Source organism: Nannospalax galili, unplaced genomic scaffold (assembly GCF_000622305.1).
Source record: "Nannospalax galili isolate Female #2095 unplaced genomic scaffold, S.galili_v1.0 scaffold173, whole genome shotgun sequence".
Lineage (NCBI taxonomy): Eukaryota > Metazoa > Chordata > Mammalia > Rodentia > Spalacidae > Nannospalax > Nannospalax galili.
In genome coordinates, this window is record NW_008334442.1 from 5,252,882 (window position 1) to 5,278,343 (window position 25,462).

Genomic DNA, 25,462 nt, shown 5'->3' on the forward strand with positions numbered 1-25,462 from the left:
TCCCCGCCCCTCGCTCTGCGCCTCCACCCCGACTGCGGGCTGAGCTGTCCGCCGCAGCGCCGGGTCCGTGTGCAGACCGCCTGTGGGAGGCACTCCTACCCCAGCCACAGCCTTGCCCAGCAGCATGTCGGCGCTCGAGTGGTACGCCCACAAGTCGCTGGGTGATGGCATCTTCTGGATTCAAGAACGATTCTACGAGTCGGGCAACCGCGCCAACATCTGGCTGGTGCGCGGCTCGGAGCAGGACGTGGTGATCGACACGGGCCTCGGGCTTCGCAGCCTCCCAGAGTATCTCTACTCCTCCGGCCTCCTGCAGGACTGCGGGGTTAAAGAGGATGCGGGGCGCCGGCCGTTGCTGGCCGTGGCCACCCACGTACACTTCGATCACTCTGGCGGTCTCTACCAGTTCGACCAGGTGGCCGTGCACCACGCCGAGGCCGAGGCCCTCGCTCGCGGGGACAACTTTGAGACCGTGACCTGGCTCTCCGACAGCGAGGTGGTGCGGGCGCCCAGCCCGGGCTGGAGGGCCAGGCAGTTCCGAGTGCAGGCGGTGCAACCTACCCTTATCCTGCAGGATGGTAATGGGCCCCACGGGCGCGCGCGCTCGGGCTGAGGGAAGGGCTTGGGGAGAGACTGCTGCATGTTGCAGACCTGCCTGACCACAGTGGGATTGTTGCAGTGCATTGCAGGAACTCTGTTTCCGTCTCACCCTTTCCTGATTGTAAAAGCCCAGAGCCCAGGCCTTGTTGCAGCCTTCTTACCAGGAGACCAGCTCTGGCACTGTAGCCATTCTGACCGAAGCCGGCACCACCCCCTAGTCAGCTTCCTGTCTGCTACAGTAGTAACACTACCCGGACTTGTGACTAGGGATTTTCCGTTCTTTTCTCCCAAGCACCCAGTCTAACATTTCCAGGAGCTTTTGTAACGAGTAGACTTTTAAGGAATGACACCTCGTGAAGAGAGTGTGTCGTGCCCTATCTGTGCTTTGAGAACTGCTGACTTCATCTGCTCACTCTACCCGGTGAGCACGTCCCACCTGTAGGCTTAAAAAAGCTATTAGAGCTGTGTGGTTGCAGTCGTTTCATTCATCCTTATCGTTCAGATGGGTTTGTTTTTTTAATGTTGCTTCACAAGAGAAAAGGCTTGACAGTGAACATAAAAGTAAAAATGCCTGGCTTGTGGCAAGACAGATACCTGGTCTGGATGAAAGCAAGGCCTATGGAAGATTAATGAGGTTTTTTTTTTTTTCTGATGGAGACCGAGTACTGGGGTTAACGTGTAGAGACTTTGGTTCTATGAAAGACAGGATGGAATTTCAGAGAGAAACTGATGGAATAAAGCAAAATAGAGTAGGGCTCCCGCCCTCTTCTCTCCAGGAACTGCCGTCATTGAACTAATTAGTCACAACAGCAATATTTGGTATGTTAATTTCATATTTTCTTTTTAGGAGATTTTAAATTTTATCCTCACAACATGTGCGAAATGAAGCCAGAGAGCCCTGGCTAAATGTCTTGCCTAGACTCCACTGAGCAAAGCCATGATCAAAGCTGGGATTTGATCCAGGACACATTACATCAAAGCATGCAGAATACCCATAGATTCTGCTACCCAAGAAATAATTATGATAGTTCTCAGTAGAGTATGAAAGTTCTTTTTTCTATATTAATCCTTTTAATTCCTGAAATACTCCTCTGTAATGTAGAAAAATCCAGTTACTGCAGTACAGTGAAGCTGGATAAAGACTAGACAAAGTGGATAAGATCTTTTTGTGATATTAAAAAATTGTTAAGATTCTAGTCCTTATACCCCCCCACCCCCACTAGCAGTCTCTTAATGAATGCCTTTTTTTTCCTTTGATTTTTGTTTGGGTGATGTTCATTGTTGTTTATTTGTTTTTGACAGAGGAACACTATGTATCCCTGGCTGGCCTGGAACACATAAGATCACCTGCCTCTGTCTCCTGAGTGCTGGGATAAAAGGCGTGTTCCACTACACGTGCTTCATCATGAAAGTTTTAAGTCTAAAGATTTTAAATTATTTATTTTTATGCGTATGCGTGTATTGTCTGCATGAATGTTAAGTGCACCATGTGTGTGCAGTGCCCATGGAGGCCAGAAGAGGGTGCCAGATCCCCTGGAACTGGAGTTATAGACAATTGTTAGCTGCCAGGTAGGTGCTGAGAACTGAATCTGGGTCCTCCGCAAGAGCAGCCAGTGCTCTTAACCACTGAGCCATCTCTTCATCCCAAGTCTGAAGATTTTTTAAAAAGACTTTAGATGGTGGGGGTGGGAGGTGTCTTAACTTTTGACAGTTTGAGATGTAAAATATACATTTACATTAGATACAATTTTCATTACTATATTCTTGTTAAAATAGATGGTTTCAGATATAAACTTTCCAAGCAGTTGACGAATATTCTGACACCAAGGCCAAACAAAAATGTTTTCATTAGTATTAAAATATAATATATTTAAAAGAAAAAAATGTTTAATTATTTACTTTTGTGTCTTACCAGCAATAGGAAGTTAAGGATAAAAGAATATTGAAGGCCAGTGAAATTACTTACTGGGTAAAGGTGCTTACTACAAAGCCCCACAGCCTGAGTTTGATCCCTGGATCCACCACTTGGTAGAAGAAGAGAACTGATTCTAGCAAATTGTCCTCTGACCTCCACACACACGTATGCCATATGTATGTGTACACAAATAAGTGTTAAATTTAATTTAAAAAAAAGAATGTTAGGGATTATTGTTCTACATTAGAAGTAAGAATGTCAGAGTACTATGTCTGAGATCACCTAGACCATTTGGGAAGGAACTGGGATTATAATCCTAGTTGATAGCAGGAATTCCAGAGTCCCAGTTGATAGTGGACACCTGAAATTTTTGGAACTGGAGACACATTTATGGAGTGCTTTAAGTCTTTGAAGGTGTGAAAAGAAAACAATATTTATGAAACACTTTGAAAGTGATAGTACTGTATTAGGAAGAGATGTTTTTTATTAGGAGCCAGATGCCTCACCCTCTCAAGTAGCTTCTGATCTCACTTCTCAGGAATATTAATTTCCGGTCTTCTGAATGATGTGGCCTGCTCACTTGCTATTAACACAGTCCAGATGCCTGCAAAGAGATATAAGATACTTATATTAAAAATTCATATACGTTTGCACACACACATATAACCATACTGGAACAGCTTTGGTTAGAACACAAGGAGGCTAAAATCATTTCAGTGAACTGATGATCACCTATCATGGAGAAGCATAAACCTGCACCTGTATAACCTAACAACCGGCTTCTAAATGAAGGGCAAGGAAAGAATAGCTATCTCATCTAGTGCATTATCTTTGATAGAAAAACAATTCCATCAAAGTGAAATAATGTCTTTCTGTAAGATGACAGCAATAGATCTTAGATACAGCTCAGACCTTTTGAATAAGAAACATCACTTTGCCTATTTTTCATAATATTCAAGTGATTCAAGTTCAAATGATCACCTTTTGTCCCCATTACACATTATAAACAGTTTGCTCAGAGTCACCAAGATACTGCTTCAGAGGGGTGGTTTCAGGTAGGCAAAGTTATTATGGAAATTAAAAACAAATGCATATCCCAGAAAGGTAGCTGATTGAACAAGCATGTATTCTGTTTCCCTCCTGGCATTCCACTAGTACTACCATTAAGAGATCATGATCTGTTTAAGTACAAATCTACGTTAGTCCAGGGGACTATTTTGGATGGTGGAAATACAAATCTACATTAGTCGAGGGGATTATTTTGGATGGTGGAAATTAGATGTGACTGAGTGAACAGTTCTGTACTGTGCCGAGGGTGGGAAATCAAGAGCCAATTCAGTTTACATCAGAAGCTTGAAATGGCTCAGGAATTAGCAGCAGTGGGAACTCAGTGGGGACAAAGGGAATACTAAAATAAGTGAAGTAGGTTGTGAACATTTTAAGAAGCTCTTAAAACTGTAGAACCCGTCTTAAGGGAATGCATCCTCTCCAGTTAGTTGATTCTCTACGGATAGAAAATAAAGGGGTTTCCTAATTGAGAAATGCTTAACACTATCGAGCTCAGGGATTCAACATGGAGAACAGGAAGGGTAAGAGTATGTGAGTGTTCAGTGTATATTTCCTGCTAGATACTCAGGAGAATGACAGCTAAGCCTTCTGTTCCACCCCACCCCCCATACCATGTAGGGAATTAGAAAATTCTTATCTGGGAAATCTGAGTCCTAGAGAAAAGACTTAAGATGCCCATGTGGAAGGCATGCCAAAGTCATCCCTAGCCTGATCACTCTACTGTCAAACCGACTTCCAAGTCCAGCATTGGAAGAGTAAGAGCAGAGATAACTTGAATAAGGTAAAGCAGAAGAGAACAGTGGAAGCAATCCAAGAATATATACCTCAGGTAAAATATCCTGCTGCATCCCTGAGGTTGAACTGAACAACTCAACGCTTCCCATCCTTCCCTCTTTCCTTCATTTACTTTACAGGGTTTCTTTTAAAAAACTAGCCAACCTCAAAAGACTGTGAAGTCAGACCTCAGCCAATGAGGAAAAGACACAAACTTCTGTCTGGTGTGCCTGTTTGATCTGAATGACACAATGCACCCTTTTACCAAAGTAAAAGCTGCCTTGCCAAGTTACTTTTGCTTTGTTCAAGTGTTTTTTATGAAGTATTGATGGGGTCCTTGGACCCCAGATTTTATTTCTAACCTAGCCAAAACATTAGGTGTGCTTAGGGGTGGTATGGGCCTAAGGAAGCCTTGTTGTTAGTGGAATCTCCAGGTGATTCTGACACAGTGAATGAGATATGTTGTACAATCAGATTATATAATGTTGTATAGTATGGTTACAACAGGGCACTCTTCTGCTTCATCCTTTTTTACGGGTTGGTATCATTGAAGAGGCAGAGGTGTGTAACCACTGTGGTTCAGGACTGAACTTCCTCCATGTTGCCTGGAACTTGTCAAAATGCAGATTCTTAGACACTATCCTGTATCTACTAAATCAGAAATGGGTTGGGACCAACAGTCTGCATTTTAACAAACCCTTCATATTGTTGGCAATACAATCTGGGGTGCAAGGACTCCACATGATAACCACAGAAAGAACATGTGGACAAAGTGAAAGTAACTTGTTGCCTCATTCTGGTAGTAGGGAAGCACACCAAGCTGAACATTTGATAGGTTTATTTTTCAGTCCTAACGCAAGACTGCTATGTCTTTTCCCTATTGACTGGGGTCTGACCTCATGGTTTTTTAGTTTGCTAATTTTCAAAGTGTATGTGTAAAGAAATGAAGGAAAGGGGAAGGGGTGGGCAGCTCTGGGCTTTCCAGCTCTGGGAATGCAGCAGGGCCTTTATATAAACAAAGTTTTGCAAGGTTGGGGGTGGGTCTTTACAAAATAGTATTACCAATATTGCATCCTTATAATAATTTTAATTCCTTAGAATTATTTCCCTCAACTTGACTTTGATACACACTAAAGTCTGAGCACAATGGTTATGATTTCATGAATTGCCCAAATTGCCTCATAACCAGAATCACCTTAGTTTCTTGTTCAGCATATAGGTTCCAGTCTTTGTAGGATACTGATTCAGAAACATTGGAGTTGGTCTAGAAACATAATTAAAGGACACCATGAGTCATTCTTATTACTGTCAGAAAAATTCTAGCAACCTAGGCCAGATTTGCTTTGAAACTATGGCATGTATAACAAGCACCTGGAAAACTATTGATGCTTACTACTGCTGGTTCAGCTGCATCAAAACTCCATTGACTAAACCTGGCATAGTGGCACACGCTTTTAATCCCAGCACTCTAATCCCATCACTCAAGAGGCAGAAACAGGTGGATCTCTGTGAGATTGAGATCAGCTGTTCTATATAACAAGTTACAGGCCAGCCTGGGCTACATGGTGACCCTGTCTCAAAAAGACAAAAAGAATTTTTAATTCATTGACTGTTTTTTGCATGGCTACTTCTGTCTCTCCATTCTCACATGAATTATGTGTAGTAATTTCTTTTCTCACACTGTAACAAGATACTTGACATGAAGCAATTGAAGGAAGGAAGGCTTTATTGTAGCTTACCATTCAAGGAGATTTATTCCATCATGGCAAGGAAGCATGATGGCAGGATACTAGTTGGCTCCATTGCATCTGCAGTCAGGAAGGAGGCTGCAGGAACAGGAAATGAGGCTGCTCTAAAAAATCTGAAAGCCCACTCCCAGTCACCTACTTCCTCTGTCAAGGCTCCACCTCCTAAAGACTCCACAACCTTCCCAGTCAGTTCTACTGTCTAGGGACTGAGTGTTCAAACACATGAGCCTATGGGAAACATTTCATATTCAAACCACAACATTATGTCTCTCATTTAGCCGGAGACACATTGCTTTGATTACTTGCTATGACTTTATTGCAGTGGCTGAAATTAGATAAATCTTCCTGTTTTGTCTTTTTCATAATTCTCTTTATTATTGTAAGCTGTTTGTATTTTTATGTTTCTGTTGTTGTTTTGTTTCTGTAGTACTGTAGACAAAACCCAGGTCCTCACATATGCTAGGTAAGCCACTAAACTACAGCCTCAGTCCTTTTTGTAAATATTATAGTCAGATTGTTTTTTAAGTTTTAACATTACTCTCAAACAACCCTGTGAAATAGATTCTACTGGTATTTTTATTTCATAATTTTAAAGTCCATTTTAGCGGGAGAGAAGATGACATGTCATAATGACATGCTACATAGCAGGTGATTGACAGAGCATGAAATCAAACCTGAGTCTAGAAACATTAGCTTGGGACATTGAGAAGAAAGATGGCAATGATAAAGGTGTAATGACTGACATTTACTGGCATGATGAGCACCATTCTAAATGTGGGCTTTAAATCATTTAAGCTAAAAACAGTTCTGTGAGACAAGAGCCATTGTTATTCCCAATTTAGAAATAAGCGAAGTGAGCTGGTAGGAAACTTGTGTAAGGTGGTGCTAGGAACACAGTTATAGAGGAGCTAATATTTGTCACCTAACTCTTCCCATTTCTTTTCGTTTCTATACATTAATTTTTTGTTAGAATACAAAGAAATGAGTTTCATTATGACATTTTCATACTTTGCTCTTATTTGTCTCCCCTCCCCCACAATTATACTGCCTTCCTCATCTCTAAAAAACATATTGAGATTCTGGTTGAGATTGTGTTGAATCTGCACTGGGCATTATAGCAGCTCACAAGCCACCTGTGACTATCTAAATACAAACTGAAATTAAGACAGATTAAAATTAAATTTTTGATCTTTGCCTGGAGGTGATGGTGCATGCAGAGGCAGGTGTGTCTGTGAGTTTGGGGCCAGCCAAGCCTACATAGTGAGTTCCAGGTCAGCCAGGGCTGACAATGAGATACAACTCCTACCCCTGGTTTTTATCTTTAAGTGCCCTAGCCCCATTTCAAGTTGCATTCACATTCAAGTGGCTTCCACAGAATATTTTAATCATTGCAAAGTTGTATTAATACAGCAATAGATCTTTTTCAATGTACCTCTTTTTCTCCTCTCTCTTTCTTCCTCTCTTTCCCTCCCTCCTGCCAGGGGCATACAAGTTCTGTACCACTGAGCCGTAACATCCCAGGACTCTGGTTTTATTTTTTTGTTTTCATTTTTACATTTTTGAAAGAAGGTCTCACTATGTTATGCAAGCTGGCCTTAAACTCACGCTGGAACCCAGGCAAGTCTTACAATTTCAATATTCTTCCTCAGCCTCCTCCCTAGTAGCTAGTATTACGGATCTATACCTCTATGCCTAGCTGTAAACGTGTTTTCTTAAATTCTTGTCTGAATATTCTTTTTTAAAATATTTTATTTACTATCTTATTTTATGTGTATCCATGTATTGCCTGCACATATACAAGTGCACCCATGTTGTGTAATGCCCATGGAGGTTGGAAGAGGCCATTGGATCCTTTGGAACTCGAGTTCAGGCAGTTATTAGCTGCCACGTGGGTGCTGGGATTCAAACCCGGGTCTTCTGCAAGAATACCGGGTGTTCTTGACTGCTGAGCCATATTCCCAGCCCCCTGAGTATTCTTTTTGGTACTGTTTTTAATTTGTTTTTTGATAGTTCTTTGTAGCATATAGAAATATAGTTGATTTTTATGTATTCATCTGATATGTTGCTAAACTTTCTTTTTCTTTTAGTTCTCTAGTTTATTTCTACATTGCATAGGAATTTCTAATATAAGGTAATATCACCTGTTAATAAAGAGAATTTTTGTCTTTTATAATAAGTGTGACTTTACTTCTGTTTTCTTGGTTTATTGCACTGGCTAGGATCTTCAGTGTACTGCTCCTATCTTAAAAGGAAAGCATCTAGTGATTACTGTTTACAGAAATATTTCCTGTAGGTTCTTCACGGGTACCTTTATCAAGTTCAGAACCTTCCCTTTTATGTAGAGTTTGCTGCAAGTTTTCATGAATGAGGGTTGGATTGTTTCATAGGGTTTTCAGTGAGTCTTTTGAGATAATCTTACGGCTTTCGCTTCAGTTTTATATGTCTATTTTTGCTTTTCAAGGCAGTCTCACTGTGTAGCTCAGACTACCCTGAAACTTAGGCTTCTTCCTCAACCTCATGAATACTAGGATTATAGGTATGAGATGCCTTGCCCAGCACTGCCTTTATCTTACTAATATAGTATATTACATTAATTTGTTATCCTAAGTTAAGTCATACTTGCATATATAAATAGACCCTATTTGATCTCAGAAATTAAAATTCAAAATTTTTTAAATTTATTTTTATCATATTTATTTGTTTATTCATTTGCATTTGGGGGCATGGGTGACTGTGAATGTGCCATGGCACATTTGTGGAACTCAGAGACCTACTTACAGGAGTTGGTTCTCTCCTTCTACCATGTGGGTCCTGGTAATTGAACTCAGGTTGTTAGGGTTGGTAGCAAGTCCCTTTACCCTCTGAGCCATCTCATGGGCCCTCAAATTTAAATTTTCTAAGATAACACCTAATTGGTTATTTTCCTATTTATAAGTTGCTGGACCAATTTGCCCATATTTTAAAGTGTTAAGACTAATTTTATTAAGAGTATTTGTCCTTTTCTTTAATTGAATTTTTGTACGGTATAAGCATTGGTCCTTTTTATTGCTTTGTTTTGTTTCTCACATTGTCTTTCTCTAGCTTTTATCATCATAAAATTGAGTTAGAAAAGTTTTTCTCCTCATGTACACTTTCAAGTTCTACACGTAGGATTAATATTACTCCAGTCTTGAATGATTGACAGAATTAACTAGTGGAGCCCTTTCTAAGTCTGGACTTTGTGGGGATTTTAAATTATTAATAATTTTTTTTGCTTGACACACACCAATTTAGACTTCTTTTTTTTTTCATGGATCACTATTGAATAATTGTGCCTTTTAAAGAATATGCTATTTTCAACTAAGTTGGAAAATTGGTAGGCTTAAATAGTTAATTTGTTCTGATTAAAACTTTTTAACATACAAAATAATAAATATGCTAGTTGAGAGAACTGGAGTGTGTGTGTGTGTGTGTGTGTGTGTGTAAGGACTTACATATGAATGTATGTGTGGAGGCCAGAGATCAATATCAGATGTTTTCCTCAGTTGTTCACCATCATATTTCTTGAGACAAGAGCTGTGAGTGACCTGACTTGAGTTCTGGGATCCAAACTCCAATCCTCATTATGAGCAGCAAGTGCTCTTACCCACAGAGCCATGTCTCCAACCTATTATGACATTTTAATATATATCCTGTATCATTGTACTTTTCTCATATGCATCCCCTCATCCTCTTTGCCCATCTTCCCTATCAGTGGCCTCCTTCTTTTCTCCATTAATTCCCTTTCTGCTTTCATGTTATACATATTTATGTTTAAATACAAATCTGCATATGAAGGAAAACACACGGTTTCTTTCTTCCCCCATTAGCTTTTTTGTTCCTCTCTCCCTTCAGTTAGACCTTTTCCTCCCCCCAAAATAGTACTCTTCTTATATGGGTGGGGCACATACACTTATGTATATTTGTGTCTAGGTTCCTCATATGAAAAGAATGTCATTTGTCTTTGAGTCTGGCTTATTTCACTTAGCATGATTGTTACCCTTTCTTAGTCTCACTGATAAAATAGTGTAGAAATGGATTTACAAGGAAGCTCATTTTTTTCAGTTAGAATTCTTTGGGCATATACCCAGGAGCTAGATTGCTGGATCATATAGTAGCTCTACTTTTAGATTTTTGAGGAACATCCACACTGATTCCTACAGTGGCTGCATCAGTTTATGTTTCACAAACTGTGAAGAAGGCTTCCTCTTTCCCATATCCTCATCAGTGGTTGTTGTCATTTCTTTTCCTCATTGGAGCCACTCTGAGTGGAGTGAGATGGAATCTCCTCGTAGCTTTGTCAAGTCCCTAATGGTTAAGGATGTTGAATATTTTTCTTACATTTATTGGCCATTTGTATGTCTTCTTTTGAGAAGTATCTGTTCACTTTACTCATTTATTGATTTTTTATGATTTGTTCTTTTAGTGTTTAATTTTTTGGTTTTTGTAGGTTCTAGATGCTAATTGCTATCAGATAACACCGTTGACAAGATTTCTTCCTATTCTGTTTGATGTTTCTTCACTTTGCTGATTATTTTATTGTGAAAATGCTTTCTAATTTCATGCTGTACTATTTGTTAATTCTTAGAATTATGAGCTAATGGAATGAGTTTGATATTGTTCTTGCCTATGTATAGCTCTTAGTGTGTTTTATTCTAGCAGTGTTAGAGTTTCAGGTCTTATAGCAGTGATTCATCACTGATCTGTTTTAAATGATTTTTGTACAGGGCGAGATAAGGATCTAGTTTCATTCTTGCTCATGTGGTATTAGGGAATAGCTGTTTCCTCTGGACATAGCATTACCATTGCATTATGGAGCAAAGATTGTTGTGACTTACCTAATACTTTCACTCATAGTCATTGCAATGAAATAAGCAAAGCAATAGAGTGATAACTAGTTCTGTAGCAAAGGTAATGGGGATGTTTAAACTCCCTGCTAAAAGGAACAGAGAAGGGTCATCAGACCCCTACCTGGGATTCTGGACATCATATTCCCAACATATACTTGGCTGCATGTGGTCTGGTGACGATATATGAGGTAGAAGGTTGACTGAGGGTAGCACCGCATTGGTACAGCTTGGTGAGGTCACCAGGTGGGGTGGGACTTCCAGTGATGCAATGTCTTTGAGTCAACCATAGTTCTATAAGTATGTCCAATAAGCTTACTGGTCCATCAAGCTGAGCTTGGATTCATTTGTTTCTTTGGCCCATTGTCCTCTATCTGGGTGTAAATAGATCTTTGGTCATGTTTCCCCCCAAAAAAGTCACATAATATGTGTCCCAGTTTTCCCAGCATGATTCATTGAAGAGGCTTTTTTTTTTTAATGTATGTTTTTTTACAAGTTTGTCAGAAACTAGGCGGCTATAGCTGTGTGGATTTGTTTCTGGATCCTCTGTTTTATTCCATTGATCTGCATATCTACTTTTATGTGATTACCATACTGCTTTTGTTCCTATGACTCTAGTATAATTTGAAGTCATATAATGCTCTTTCTGCTTAAGATTGCTTTGGCTGGCTATTCAGAGTCTTTTACGCTTCCATATGAATTTTAAAGTTTTTTTTTTTCTAGTTCTGTGAAAAGTGCCATTGGAACTGTGTTGGTGATTGTATTAGATCTGAGATTTTTTTGGTAATACAGACATTATCACAATATTATTCTTTCAGTCCGTGAGCTTGGGAGATTTAAAGGTTGTTGTAAATTGTCAGCTTGACAGGCTAAGTAAGCACCTGGGAGAGGGCTTTGGGCATACCTGTGAAGGGTTATCTTGATTACATTAACTAGTGAGGAAAGACCTACCTTAATTGTGTGCAGGACCTTCCTTGGACAGGGGATCCAAGATTGTATAACATTGAAAAAGATAGCTGAGCAGCATCAGCATTCATCCTTCTCTGCTTCTTGATTATGGATGTGATGTGGCCAGCTGCTTCACAAGCTCTTGCTGCCTTGACTTCCCTACTGTGATGGACTGGACTTTGAACTTTGAGCTACAGTAAACCTTTCCTTAAGTTGCTTTCAGCAGGTGCTTTGATAACAGCAGCAGGAAAAGAAGACAACACAGGACATCTTTCCATCTCTAGTGTCTCAATTTTTTTCTTCAGTGTGTTAAAGTTTTCATTACAGAACATTATAGAAGCCTTTCAGTTAGTTAGGTTTATTCCTAAGCATTTTAAGTTTTGAATTACATATGTGAGGATTTTTATGGATTACTTTCTTGACAAGTATATTATTGATATATAAACAATGTACTGAGTTTTGTATATCAATTTTGTATCTTGCTGCTTTGCTGAAGGTGTTTATCAGATTTAAAAGTTATCTGATAGAGTTTTTAGGGCCTTTTTACTCTGTTATTGCAAATAGGAATAATGAATTCTTCTTTTCCTATATACACTTTTTATTTCTTTTTCCTTACTACTGTATCTAAGACCTCAAGCACTATACTGAATGATAGTGGAGAGAGTGGACAACCTTTTCTTACTCCCATTTTCAGAGGAGATGAATTCAGTTTTTCTCCATTTAGTGCAACATTGACTGTAGATTTGTTATATATAGTCTTTATTGTGTTGAGGTATCCTCTGTCTATTCCTAGTTTATTGAAGGCTTTGATCATAAATGAATATTGAACTCTATCTTTTCTGTGTCTATTGAAATGATTATGTGATTTGTGTCTCTTTATACTCTGTGTTTTATTTATTGATTTCTACATTTCGAACCATCTGTATTAGTTACTTTTCTGTTGCTGTGATAAGACAACATGACCAGCTGGGTGTGGTGGCACAGGCCTTTGATCTCAGCACTTGGGAGGCAGAGGCAGGCAGGTCTATGTGAGTTCAAGGCCAACCTACTCTACATAGTGAATTCCAGGCTAGCTGGGGCTACAGTGAGACCCTGTCTCAAAAGTGCCCCCCCCCCCAAAGACACCATGACCAAAGCAACTTATAGAAGGGAGAATTTATTTGGTTTACAGTTCCAGGGAAGAGTCCATAATCACATGAGAAGTGTGGCAAGAGCAGAAAGCCAAACAGTCACACCTTCATGAAGACACAGGAAGCAGAGTGTGACAAGAAATCTGGCAAGGTTTAAGAACTCTCAAAGCCTTACCCCAGTGATGTGTTTCCTCCAGCATGACCACACCTCCTAAAGATTCCTTGACACTCCCCAAACAGCACCACAAACTGGGGACCAAGTATCCAAGTACTTGGAACCTCTGGGGGACATTTTCATTCAAACCATCACATTCTATGCTCAGGCCCCTATAGACTCATGACCATATAAAATGCACAGTGCATTTAGTCCACCTCTGAAAAACCCCACAGACTTTACCAGTTTTAATATTATTCAAAAATCCAGAGTCTAAAGCCTCTTTTGAGACTCAAGGCATTCTCTTAACTGTAAGCTCCTGTAAAACAAAGACAAATTTCAGACTTCCAACATACAATGAAACCAAATGCACATTCCCATTCCAAAAGGGAGGAATGGAGGACATAGTGAGGAACTGGAGAACCAAAACAAAACTGAAAACCAGTAGGGCAGGCACAAAATCCAGTAGCTCCATGTCCAACTTCTAGGACTTTATTTCCAAAAGGGCTTATATGGCTCAGCCCCTTCAGCTTTGCTGTATGCAACACAGATTTCTTTTAGGAAATGGCATCACTCCCTGTATGCAGCTCTCCTTGGCAGGTGTCTCATGGCTCTGACATCTTGAGCATCTTGGAGTCTCCACTACCAACCAGGCTTTACCTTCACAGCTTCACACAGTGGCCTGTCAGGGCCTTCTTTATACAGGGATGCCCCTGCTGCATGTTGCCTAGCCTTGGCAACTCTCTGAAATTGTGGAGGAACCTATGACCCCTTTACTCTTGCATCTTTCTTGCCTCTAAAGCCAGCATGTGAACAACTGCCAAGTTTGGATGCCAGCCTGGGATGGACCCTGGTGTGCCTCATCCACATTCATAGCTTTTCTATGCTGTGGTTTTCTAGGAGTAGAAAACCAGTCTGATATTTTCCTTTCACAAATTGGAGGTTTAGCTGATGTGGTCTTGCCCTGAAGGTACACTTTCCACTGTTCAAGTGCTAATCTCTAGGCCTCTCCTTAAAGGCTTTAGTCTCCTTATCAAAGAGAGCCTTTACTTCATCACATGCCTTGGCTCCAACATTAATTTTCCTAGTGCTCTTTTTCAATCCGAACTGCTTTCTTCATTTCTTTCTGCCTCATTTGCTCTTTATTCATTGTAGAGCTCCATGACATTCACCATTAATAGCTATGCCACCATTTCTACATTAGGCTGTCTTGAAATTTCCTCCACCAAAGAAATTAGTCCATTACTTTTCAACTGGGCAAGTTCTTAGGCTGGAGGCAGACTGCAGCCAGATGCTTTGCCAAAATATCCTAGTTGCTGTTTAAGTCCTTATTTCCCTCTAGAACTAATTTTGCTCTCAGCACTACTTTCTTCCAGGCTCCTACTAGAATGGCCCATTAATCTCTGCTTACAGCATTCAACAACTTTTCTAGTCCAAACCTCTGAAGACTTCCACATTCCTCCAAAACCCCACATGGACAGGTTCTTCACAGCCAACACTCACCAACTTCTGTACTAATTACTTTTCTGTTGCTGCAATAAGACGCTATGACCAAGGCAACTTATAGAAGAAAGAATTTATTTGGCTTATGGCTCTGGGGGGAGTCAATGATGAGGGAGGCATGGTGGCAGTAGCATTTCTTTCTGCCTCACTTGCCAAGCAATCACTTCTTCAAGTAGACAGGAAACAGAGCATGACAGGAAACCCAGCAAGACTTAAGAACTCTCAAATCCCTCCCCCAGTGACATGCTTTCTCCAGCTTGACTACAACTCCTAAAAGTTCCTTGACCTTCCTCAAACAGACCACAAACTAGGGACCAAGTGTCCAAATACTTGGAGCCTCTGGAGGATGTTCTCATTCAAACCACCACACCATCCTTGTATCCTTGGAGTGAAACCAACTCAGTTATGGCATATGGCATATAATCTTTTTAATGCTGTTGAATTTGGTTTGCAAGTATTTTATTTATGATTTTTGGCATCTGTGTTTCTCAGAGAAATTGATCTATAGTTGTTGTTTTCCTTCATTGATTTTCCTCTAATGACATTTGTTTCCTATTTTATTTATTTTTTCTATGCTCTTTATCATCTTTTTTTTTTGTCTTTTTGAGACAGGGTCTCCCTGTAGCCACAGCTGGCCTTGAACTCACTATGTAGACCAGGATGGCCTCAATCTCAGAGATCTGCCTGCCCCTGCCTCCAGAGTACTGGAATTAATGCCATGTGCCAGCATGCCCACTCTTTATCCTTCTTTTTTAAATTGTGTGTGTGTGTGTGTGCACTCATGTGTGTATGTGTGTAGTGTAGTGTATGTGTGCATGTACACACATGGATGTGCATGTGTGTGGATGCCAGAGGTCAACATCAGTGTCTCCTTCAATTGCTGTCCACCTTGTATGTTGACCAAGGGTCTCTTATTGAACTTGATGCTCCCCTGTTGGCTAGGCTGGCTGACCAGCAAACTGAGCCAACTCCCCAGCCCATCGTTATTTCTTTCTTAGTACACAGTTTGTGTTTGATTTGCCCTTCTTATCTTCTTAAGATAGTTATCATGGCATTAGTTTCAAACACTTAATACTTTATAAAATAAGCATTTAAATAAATTATCTTTTAAGTACTGCTTTATCAGTATTCCATAAGTTTTTGTATGCTTTGAGTTCATTAAATTTACTTTAATCCAAGATACTTCCTAATTTCCTTTTGATTCTATAAGTTAGGTAGAAATGTGATATTTATAGGTGTGAATATTTCCTATATTTATTTTTGCTCTCTATTTTGATTGTTACTATTTTTGTTTATTTAAAATGCATTATAAATTATCTACTTGTAATTTCTAGTTATTTCTAATAATACTTTTAATTATATTGTTTAGAGAACATATTTTGCATGATTTTATTTCTTTTAAATTTATTGTAGTTTGCTTTATGTCTTAGCTTTATAGCCTAATATATTCCATGTATACTTAAAAAGAATATTACTAACTTCATAAAAGAATAAGAATAAAAAAAATATGATTTATTTTAGAAAAAGTTACCTGGACTGCTGAAAAGAATGTATATTCCACAGCTGTTGGATGAAATATGCTATAAACATTTATTAAATCTACTTATTCTATGTTGTAATTTAAAAAAAAAAAAGTTAAAACCTCATTCAATTTTATGTCTTATAAGGGTTATACTGAGTTCAATATTGTATAACTGTATTAATTTAACTGTGAACCTCAAAATTTACAGCTAATTTTGAAAGAGAAGCATCTTTGCTCTGGAAATTGTTATTGAATATGTTAATGCTGTAATGAAATGCTTCTAATCATGTGGTTATTAAATAATTAAAAAACAAAACAAAACAAAAAGAATATTACTTCTCTATTTTGGAGTAAGTTGTTTTATATATGTCAGTTAGGTTAAATGTATTGGTAAGAGTTGTTTTGGTCTTCTGTACATTAACAAATTCTATTTTTACTTGTTTTATGAATTACTCAAAGAAGAATTTTGAGTTCTCAGAGTAAATTTATTTATTTGTCTTTTTGAGATAGGATTCTCACCCTGTAGCTCAGGATGCCCTGGAAATCACTATGTTGCCTTGAATTACAGTAGTCCTCTTGCCTCAGATGACAAAGTGCTGGGATTTTATGTGTGAGCCACTACTCCTGGTTGAACCATTTAGTCTTAATCAAGTTGATAGTTTTTTCTTCATGCACTTTCTTTCTTGGTTTTAGATCTATACACATTTATAGTTTTTTAATGTATTAATATAGCATATCCTCATAAAATATATTCCTTTTCTTTGGTAATATTCCCTAGGCAAAAATCTATTTTGTCTTAAATAACATAGGAATTCTAGTTCCTGTATCATTAAAGTTTACGTGGTATAACTTTTTCAACAACTTGTATCCTTGACTTATAAAATCCTCTTCTGGTAACTTTGTGCATCTTGCTTTTTATCCACCTCTGACCTTGATTATTTTTCCCAGTCATATGTAGTGTAACTATTGACACAGTTGGATTTAGGTCTTCTGATTTATTGACTATGTCTCATTTTTTTTATTCTTTTATTTCTTTATTGTTTTCCTTTTATGTTTAACAGATCTTTATTATTATGCCATTTTGTTTTCTTGTTAACTTATGGTTATATTTAATTGATTTTCTTCATACGGTATATTTGCAGTAGAGATTACAATATGAATCTTTTAGTGTATACTGACTTACTTCAGGATAGAACTGATTTAATTCCAATGAAACAGCAATCTTCCCCTACTATATAGCTCCATTTCCTCTTCACTGTCAATATCTGTAATGAATCTGAGATTTTATCCAACTTGGGTGCTAGCAAGTAAACCTGCAACAGTGTAATGGGAATGACAGTAGATATGAAGTTCCTGGGTCAGAAACATAGGACAGTTTGTGATACACAGAAATAGCATCACCCAGGACATCACCATGTGCTCTTTTTCTCAAGCCCTAATTCCCACAGGATAACACAATAAGAGGCAAAGTTGGATGCAGTTCACTAAGACAACATTCAGAGATTATGCCACCAGGATAATGATATCATAACTTTTCTAAAGAGTGAAAGTTTCATGGTCTAGTAAGTTTGGAAAATTGTATAATTGTATTTATGTATATCTGTAATAATATTAGTATATTAAAATATGTAAGTAGTCTATACAAAAGGATCACGATTAGGGGCTAGAGAGATGGCTCAGCAGTTACAGTTAAGAGGGCTTGTTCTTCTAGAGGACCAGAGTTCAAATCCCAGTACCCAGATAAGGCAGCTCATAACTACCTATAACTCTAGCTCTAAAGGATCCAACACTTTCTTTTGGCCTCCACCAGCATCCACACAGAAAACATGCATACACACACACACACACACACACACACACACACACACACACATAAAAATTTTAAAGATGATTTCTTTCAAGAGAGTTCTCAAAATTATTTGACCACTGAATTAAACTTATTTCAAACTTAAAATAGCCTTCAGAAATAATTTTCTACATTAGTCACTTTGGCAAACACCAGTCTAGAAACAGTAGAAATGAAATATTGACCACTTATTTTTAAGTCATTATTAAGAAATGTAATGTCAGGGCTGGGGAGATGGCTCACTAGTTAAGAGCACTGACTGCTCTTGCAGAGGACCCAAGTTTGATTCCCAGCACCCACATGGTGCTTACAAACCGTCCTTAACTCCAGTTCTAGGGGAATCTGAAGCTCTCTTCTGACCTCCGTGGCATTTCATGACATAGGTGCATTCACATACGTGCAGGCAATACATTCATATGCATAAAAATAATAAAATAAAACATTTAAAAAAAGAAATGTAATATCTTGCTCAGTCAGTGAGTTCCCACCCAGTTCAGTGAGAAGCAGAGACCCTGGCTCAAAAAATAAGATTGAGAGTGATAGAAGATACTCAGCATTGACCTCTGGACTTCACACACATATACATACGAGAACGTGTGTACATGCATCTGACACACATACACAAACAGTATTTGTGGAGTGAAAAAATGTGTCATCCCTAATTTGTATGAAACCTATTTAATTTTTTTAAGTAATTGAAGTCAAAGTCTATAGTCATATTTATTTATCAATTCTCTTTCTATTTCTGTTTGTAGGGGATGTGATCAACCTTGGTGACAGACAGCTCACTGTGATGCACATGCCAGGTCACTCCAGAGGCAGTATTTGCTTACATGACAGAGACCGAAAGATTCTCTTCAGTGGAGATGTCGTGTATGATGGATCACTGATTGACTGGCTCCCATACAGCAGGATAAGTGACTATGTTGGAACTTGTGAACGTCTTATAGAATTAGTGGACAGAGGTCTTGTGGAGAAGGTGCTTCCTGGGCACTTTAATACCTTTGGTGCTGAAAGGCTTTTTCTCTTAGCTTCTAATTATATTTCAAAAGCCGGGATATGCCACAAAGTGTCTACTTTTGCCATGCGATCTCTTGCAAGTTTAGCCCTCCGTATAACAAATTCTAGGACCTCACCGTAGTGTCTCTACTGGTCTTCTATTTGCATTAACTATATCAGTTAACCCAGTTCATTTGTGTTGTTTAAAATGGTTACTAGTGAGCATTTCAAAAAGTGCTTCTATATAATGTATATTAGAGAAAAAGATTGAGAATGAGTAAGCCAAAAAAAAAGCAAAAATCTTAGCTTAATATTTGTTCTCTTTCACCCAAGTGAGAAACCATTTTAAAAATGTTATGATTTGCCAAAACTGTCATTTTATAATATTTGCTCTGGAAATGCCTGGGAGTGGTCTGTAGAGGTAAGGAAGCATTTCATAGCAAGAGAAAGAACTGTCTGTGCCCATGTTTTTCTTCTTTTCCTTATTTCTTAGAATACCTAAGGGGAAAAGCATATGGCGTTTTATGCTTATATTTCAAACTAGATTCAAAAATAAAGTTTTTGGGTTCAAAAATAAAATAGAAGTCAATACAAACTAGCATTTAGAATGACAGCTAAAATATCCCAGTTAAAACTGCCTCTTTACTTATGTTATTTACTTTTTTATGTAATTATAGCTCATGTTACATGCTGTATAATTTAACTTATGAAAAGTACAGTGAATTTTGTTTTATTGCAAAGCTTTAAATATAAATTGCACAGTGCATCAGTAAAAAGCTACTACTTGTTATTATGTAAGTAATATTTTTAGTTATAAAAGTAAAATTCAAATGTATGTACTCTACAAATTGTCAGATTTCTTAAAAGGACACTGTCAGGAAAATTCGAAAATATACACATCGAGAATAATTTTTTATTATATCGTATTTTAATATTAATAGCGATCCTAAACAAAATTTTCTTGATAAATAACAACTTCAGTATTATGTCATGGTTTATAGTATCAAAATGACTGATATTCTGTGACATCTTGATACGAACCATTCTTTTGATTAAGATAACGTGTACGTACCACAGAAGGAGTCTTAAATTACTTGCAAGTGTGCATTTAGATATCGACCTAGAGTGAACTGCCTTTTTATCCTGATTCACAACACCTATTCCTGTTCAGTATTCTTTGTCTTGGATAAAAACAAGTCTACATTCACAAGTCATAGGAAACATTAAACCACTATTTAGTAATATTTAGTAAAATGGTTCAGTTTGGTGCTTTTAATAATAATTTATTAAACCTTTTAGAATATTTCATAAGAGTTTTTAAAACAGCTTTTCCACTGCCTTTTTATTATTGACATTCTAAAACCACACTGATATAGCTTTGGAGATCAGATCATTTAATATTAGGAAGGTGCAGCAATTTTTATTTCTGTCAAGTCGTGTAACTTTTTTTACCCTGAAAACACCCAAGTTATTTATATTTTATTTATTCAGCAAACACACGCATGCACATATGTACATGCACACATGCACGTGCACACACACACACATGCACACACATCCCATGTGCATATTCATGCAGTAATATTCATAGACACACAGCACTGTGCTAACCACTGTGGGAGGTTTGAAGAGTTGAGGACAACATGATAGCAGGAAGTTAAAGGCACATAAAACCTGATTAATAATAATATATGCAAGTTGAAGTTAATATAAATTGTGCTTCAATAGAAGTTACATTAATGTAGGGGTATGAAGTTGGATGAGGAAAAATTCTCTGGAAAAGGAGATTTTTGAGTCAGATTTGGAAGGAGGATTTGTTAGGTCATTAAGCTAGGAAGTAAAAATGATCTGAGAATAGGAATTCAAGAGTTGCTATATAGAGTAGCCTATTTCTTGTGACCATATAAATTTAATTTTCAGGAATCCCATTTCTTCCAAGCACCATATTTAGCATGAGAAAGATAGGTTTGTTATTGCAAATGTGATTCATTCTTAAAGACAGATGAACTGAGCTACCACATGGCACCAAATGAACCTTAGAGTCAGAGAGGAGCCCATGACTGGTGATAGGGAATATCATGAGTGTTCTGTGATGGCTCTGTAAGACAGTTGGTTTGTTTCAATTGATGATACAGCACTAAGAATATAGATTGGTTCAGGACAACCACAATCACTTAATAAGCCTTAAATATAGCCATTATTTTTATATTAGCAGCACAAAATAAAACCAAAAGTCCTTAATTAACCATTGACCATTTTGTCATATTTTAGTATTTATTTTAAAATCAGGGTATAGTAGGCACTAAGTTTTATTAAGAAGTATTTGTTCTTTCTTGCTGAAGGATTTCCTTGTTTATTAAAGGTGCAATTTTTATGTATAAATTGAATTTCTATTGTTGCTTTCCTAATTTTTTCAGTTTTCCTAATTATAATGCAGTAGAAGATTGTGATAGTTTACTGTTGCTACCATATGAATAAGATGGAAGTGAATCGAAAAAATATTTATGATAAATTTTAAATAGCATTTAAAATTTTAATACTAGTTCTACTGACAAGAGACAATTGACCAGCCTCATACAACGTGGACTAGGAACAAAGCTGGTAATTGAACACAGGTCTGTCTGCTCCCAAACTGTGCTGTTTCTCTTAAACCTGCACAATACATAAAATTGGCCAAGTGTGTTTTTACTTTCTAAGATGCCATGCATGCCAAGAGTAAATTAAATAATATCAAACCATAATAACATTTTAAAAAACTTAAAAAAATATATATTTTCACCCTGACAGTGACCCTTGTTGTAATTTATGGTTTTGGGAAATAAGACTGTAAATGTAACCCAAAGTTGTCAGAATGTAAAACATTTGAATATAATTTTTATAATTTATATTGCTAGTAATGAACTGTTGGACCTTCATTTTCCTTATTTAATGTCTCCTTTTAACTGAGAAGTTTAAAACAAATAAAGCCTTGTGTGTTATGCTGATATAGTTGAAAAATGGTTATATGTATTTGTTCTTAAATGGATAGTAATATGAATGACAGGCACAAATTGTCCTATAATTTCCAGATAACTGTATGGAAATGTTTGTGTGGTAAATATTAAAGTGGACTTTTATTTCAATGTACAAGTGGTACTTTTTAAACATAACATTAACAGATTTCTAACAAAAAATACTGTGTGAAGTACAGTTTTGAAAAGTTTATGGCCACTATGGTGTAAAGATCAGGGGAAACTACAGAACTGAGAAAGAGCAAAATGCCTATGGAAGCCTTTAATAATAAATGAAGATTCTAAAAGCACTAGATTCAATAATGATACAGTTGCTCCTGTAGGGAAAAGGCTTATACCATCATAAAATAGCCACATTGATTTAAAATGTAGATGTGTAAACTAGAACTATATATGTGTCCATTAGAAGAGGGAAGATCTACTTTATACAGAAAAAATGCACAATAACAGCAAAATCTTTAATGCCATAAGTAATGGAGGAGTAGGAAAGGGAGAGGGAGGAATAAGAAAGTCGGGGGAGAGAGAGAGTAAGAAGAGAAGGAGGGGGAGGAGAAATTCACTACTCCTATAACAGAAAAAAAAACAAGAAAATATAAAGAATGCTTATAATTCAATAAGAAAAAGGTAAAGTGCTAAAGAAGTAAATGAAAGACTTTTCCTCTCCCTTTTTAGGTTTTGTGACTGAGTGCAAGATTTAAACAAAAAAAAAAAAAGACTGATTAGAAAAATGCATACAAATTTTATTTAACACGAATATTTTTTCATGTATACAGAGTTCTTCATATATAAGAAATGAAGACTACAGAAAAAGTGGGGCTTCACATCTTATAAACCATGTGAACAAAGTATGATGAATTGTAAAGATGTGGTAAGGAGAAAGGACAAGGAATGAGTTTGCTAGAGATGTTAAATTGTGGAAGAAATGACTTGAAAATGTATGTGACAAACTACTGAAAGATAGGTATAGTAGGTTCTCTGGAGGAAAAGAACCAGTAAACTGCATGCGCGCATATATATATATAATTATGGGGGAAGATTTATTAGATTGGCTTATATGATCAGGGGCTGGATAGTCCCTCGATGGTCTTTTGCTAGCTTGAGAGCCTAGAAAACCATTAGCTACTTAGTCCAAGAAGCTGGAAGCCTCAGAGCAAGGAAACTGCCCTGTGGGCCCCAGGTGTGGTTGAAGGTGTGGAGGTTCTCTGGAGAGTCACTGGTGTGAATTGGTATTCAAGAGGACTCTCAAGTCTAGGTGACAGCATAAGTGAAAGATGTATCTACTCAAGAATTGAGTGATCTTGCCCCAACACAGCCTTCCCTCTTCTTCCAGGTTTGGTTTTGCATTGTTTTGAATTTTCAGATACCAATGGGAAGGTCATGGAAGCATCCCTGAACTTGTTTTTTCTCAGTTGCCTTCAACTCAGAGGAATCATTGTGCCAAAGGGGAAATTTATCATTTCTTTCACTATTTTTATTTTATGTGTATGAGTGTATTGCCTGCATGTATATAAGGGCACCAGTGTCGTGCAATGCCCGTAGAGGTTAGAAGAGGGTGTCTGATCCCTTGGAACTGGAGTTATGGATGGTTTTTAGCTGCCATATGGGTGCTGAGAATTGAACCCGAGTTCTGTGCAAGAGTAGCCAGTGCTCTTAACTGCTGAGCCATCTCTCCAGTCCCTCTTTCACTACTTGTAAAAGTGGGTAAGTTATATGAACAGCAGTTCATCCCAAACACAAAAGGCCAGCAAACATAAAATAATACTGAGTCATACTATTAATCAGGGGAGTATAAATTAAAATAATAAAAGTTTAGCTAGATTTGGAAGTTTTGAGAATATGGAATGTTGCTACGGATAACTAGATGTTTTCCTGTGTGCTGCTTAAGCGTCCAAACTACTGCCCTAGCTACTTTAAGGGCAATTTCAGAGTCTGGTTTGGTACATTTAGTTTTGGGGGTATATATTAGAGTTTTCTGTCATTGTGAAAAAATATCTAACAAAAAACGTGAGGATTTGTTTAATCCTCATGGCTTCCTTGGGGGGCAGGGTAAGCAGAGCACAGCAACTCAAATGGTAACTAGGAAACCGAAAATGCAGCTCTCGGGACTTTCTCTTTTTTCCCCCCTGTTTTATTCTGTCTGTCCCTCAGCCACCTACGGTGAGGGTAGACATCCCCTTCCTTTAATTAATCTTCTGGAAACACCCTCACAGAAATACCCAGAGGTGTGCTGTACTCATCTGGATGCTTCTCATTCCAATCAAATTGATAATGAAGATTAACCATCTTGACACTCAGCTATATCTCCTTAAACCATAAAATTCTATCCTGGGCCCACAAAGTTTCATGTCTGGCTCAAAATGCAAAAAGCATTGGTCTATCTCCAAGAGTCTTCTTAGTGTGAATAGTTCCAACATCATTCAGAGGTCCCAAGTTCAAAGTGTCCTGAGATTCACAGCAGACTCTTGGCTGTGAGCCCCTGGAAAATCAGAAGGAATTTGCATACTTCCAAGATAAAATGACACACAGTACACATATCCATTCCAAAATGAGGAAAGGGAGTATTCTAGTGCAAGGAAGGATTGACCCAAAGCAAAACTAAAACCCAGCATTCCAAACATTAAGGTCCTACAGTTCCATGTTCAGCACCTTTACCATGTTGTATGATGTGAGCACCAGATGCCTCTCACAATTCTACCTCTATGACTTTGATGTTTGCAATGCACCTGGTGTCTCTTCGGGTGGATTCACATGTGGTCTATGCTTTCCTTGGCAGATGGTCCATGTTCCTGGTATCTCCAATTTCTTGGAGTTTCCCTTACATAAAGCTTTGGCCCATTTCCCTATAGACAGACTGACCCTGTCGCCCTAAGGAGTCAAGACTGAGAACAGCAATGATACTGATTTGAAGATGGCATGACAGGATGGCTCTGTGCTGCAGTTTAAATTTAAGAGAGATACAGCACTTAATAAACTAACGAAAACCTACTTGAATGATGCTTGTTAAGGAGGCAGATCAGATTCCAATTTGGTGGGCAGCCAATCAGTAAAATAGACACACCTACACAGTTGGAAACAAAGACTGCAGATGCAGTTGGCCTGTTCCAGAAGCAGACAGGAGCTGTCACTGAAAAAAGAATCTGTTACTCTACTCCAGAGCTTTGTGAAAGATCAAGAATACACTCAGTTAGAAAGTCACAGTTTGGTTTCACCACATCCTGGCTACTATAGTATAGTTTTCTCTGTTCTTTCATTTTCCCCTTCCCCATTCTTTTATTGGACACAAAGTAACTGGTATATGTGCACAGGTATACCTTTTCACCTGAGAATTTTTACATAACCCTGGTAATTTAAAACAGCAGTACAAACCAAACATTTATTG

At 38.0% G+C, this 25,462-nt stretch overlaps 1 protein-coding gene across 1 annotated transcript; it reads left to right on the forward strand.

The window, feature by feature from the left end:
- Mblac2 (metallo-beta-lactamase domain containing 2) lies at positions 1 to 22,052 on the forward strand. The gene is made up of 2 exons (XM_008829352.3): positions 1 to 578; positions 18,829 to 22,052. Exons 1-2 carry the CDS (start codon positions 125 to 127, stop codon positions 19,212 to 19,214), a joined length of 840 nt encoding a protein of 279 aa, XP_008827574.1. The 5' UTR covers positions 1 to 124; the 3' UTR covers positions 19,215 to 22,052.
- Positions 22,053 to 25,462: the final 3,410 nt, after the last annotated feature.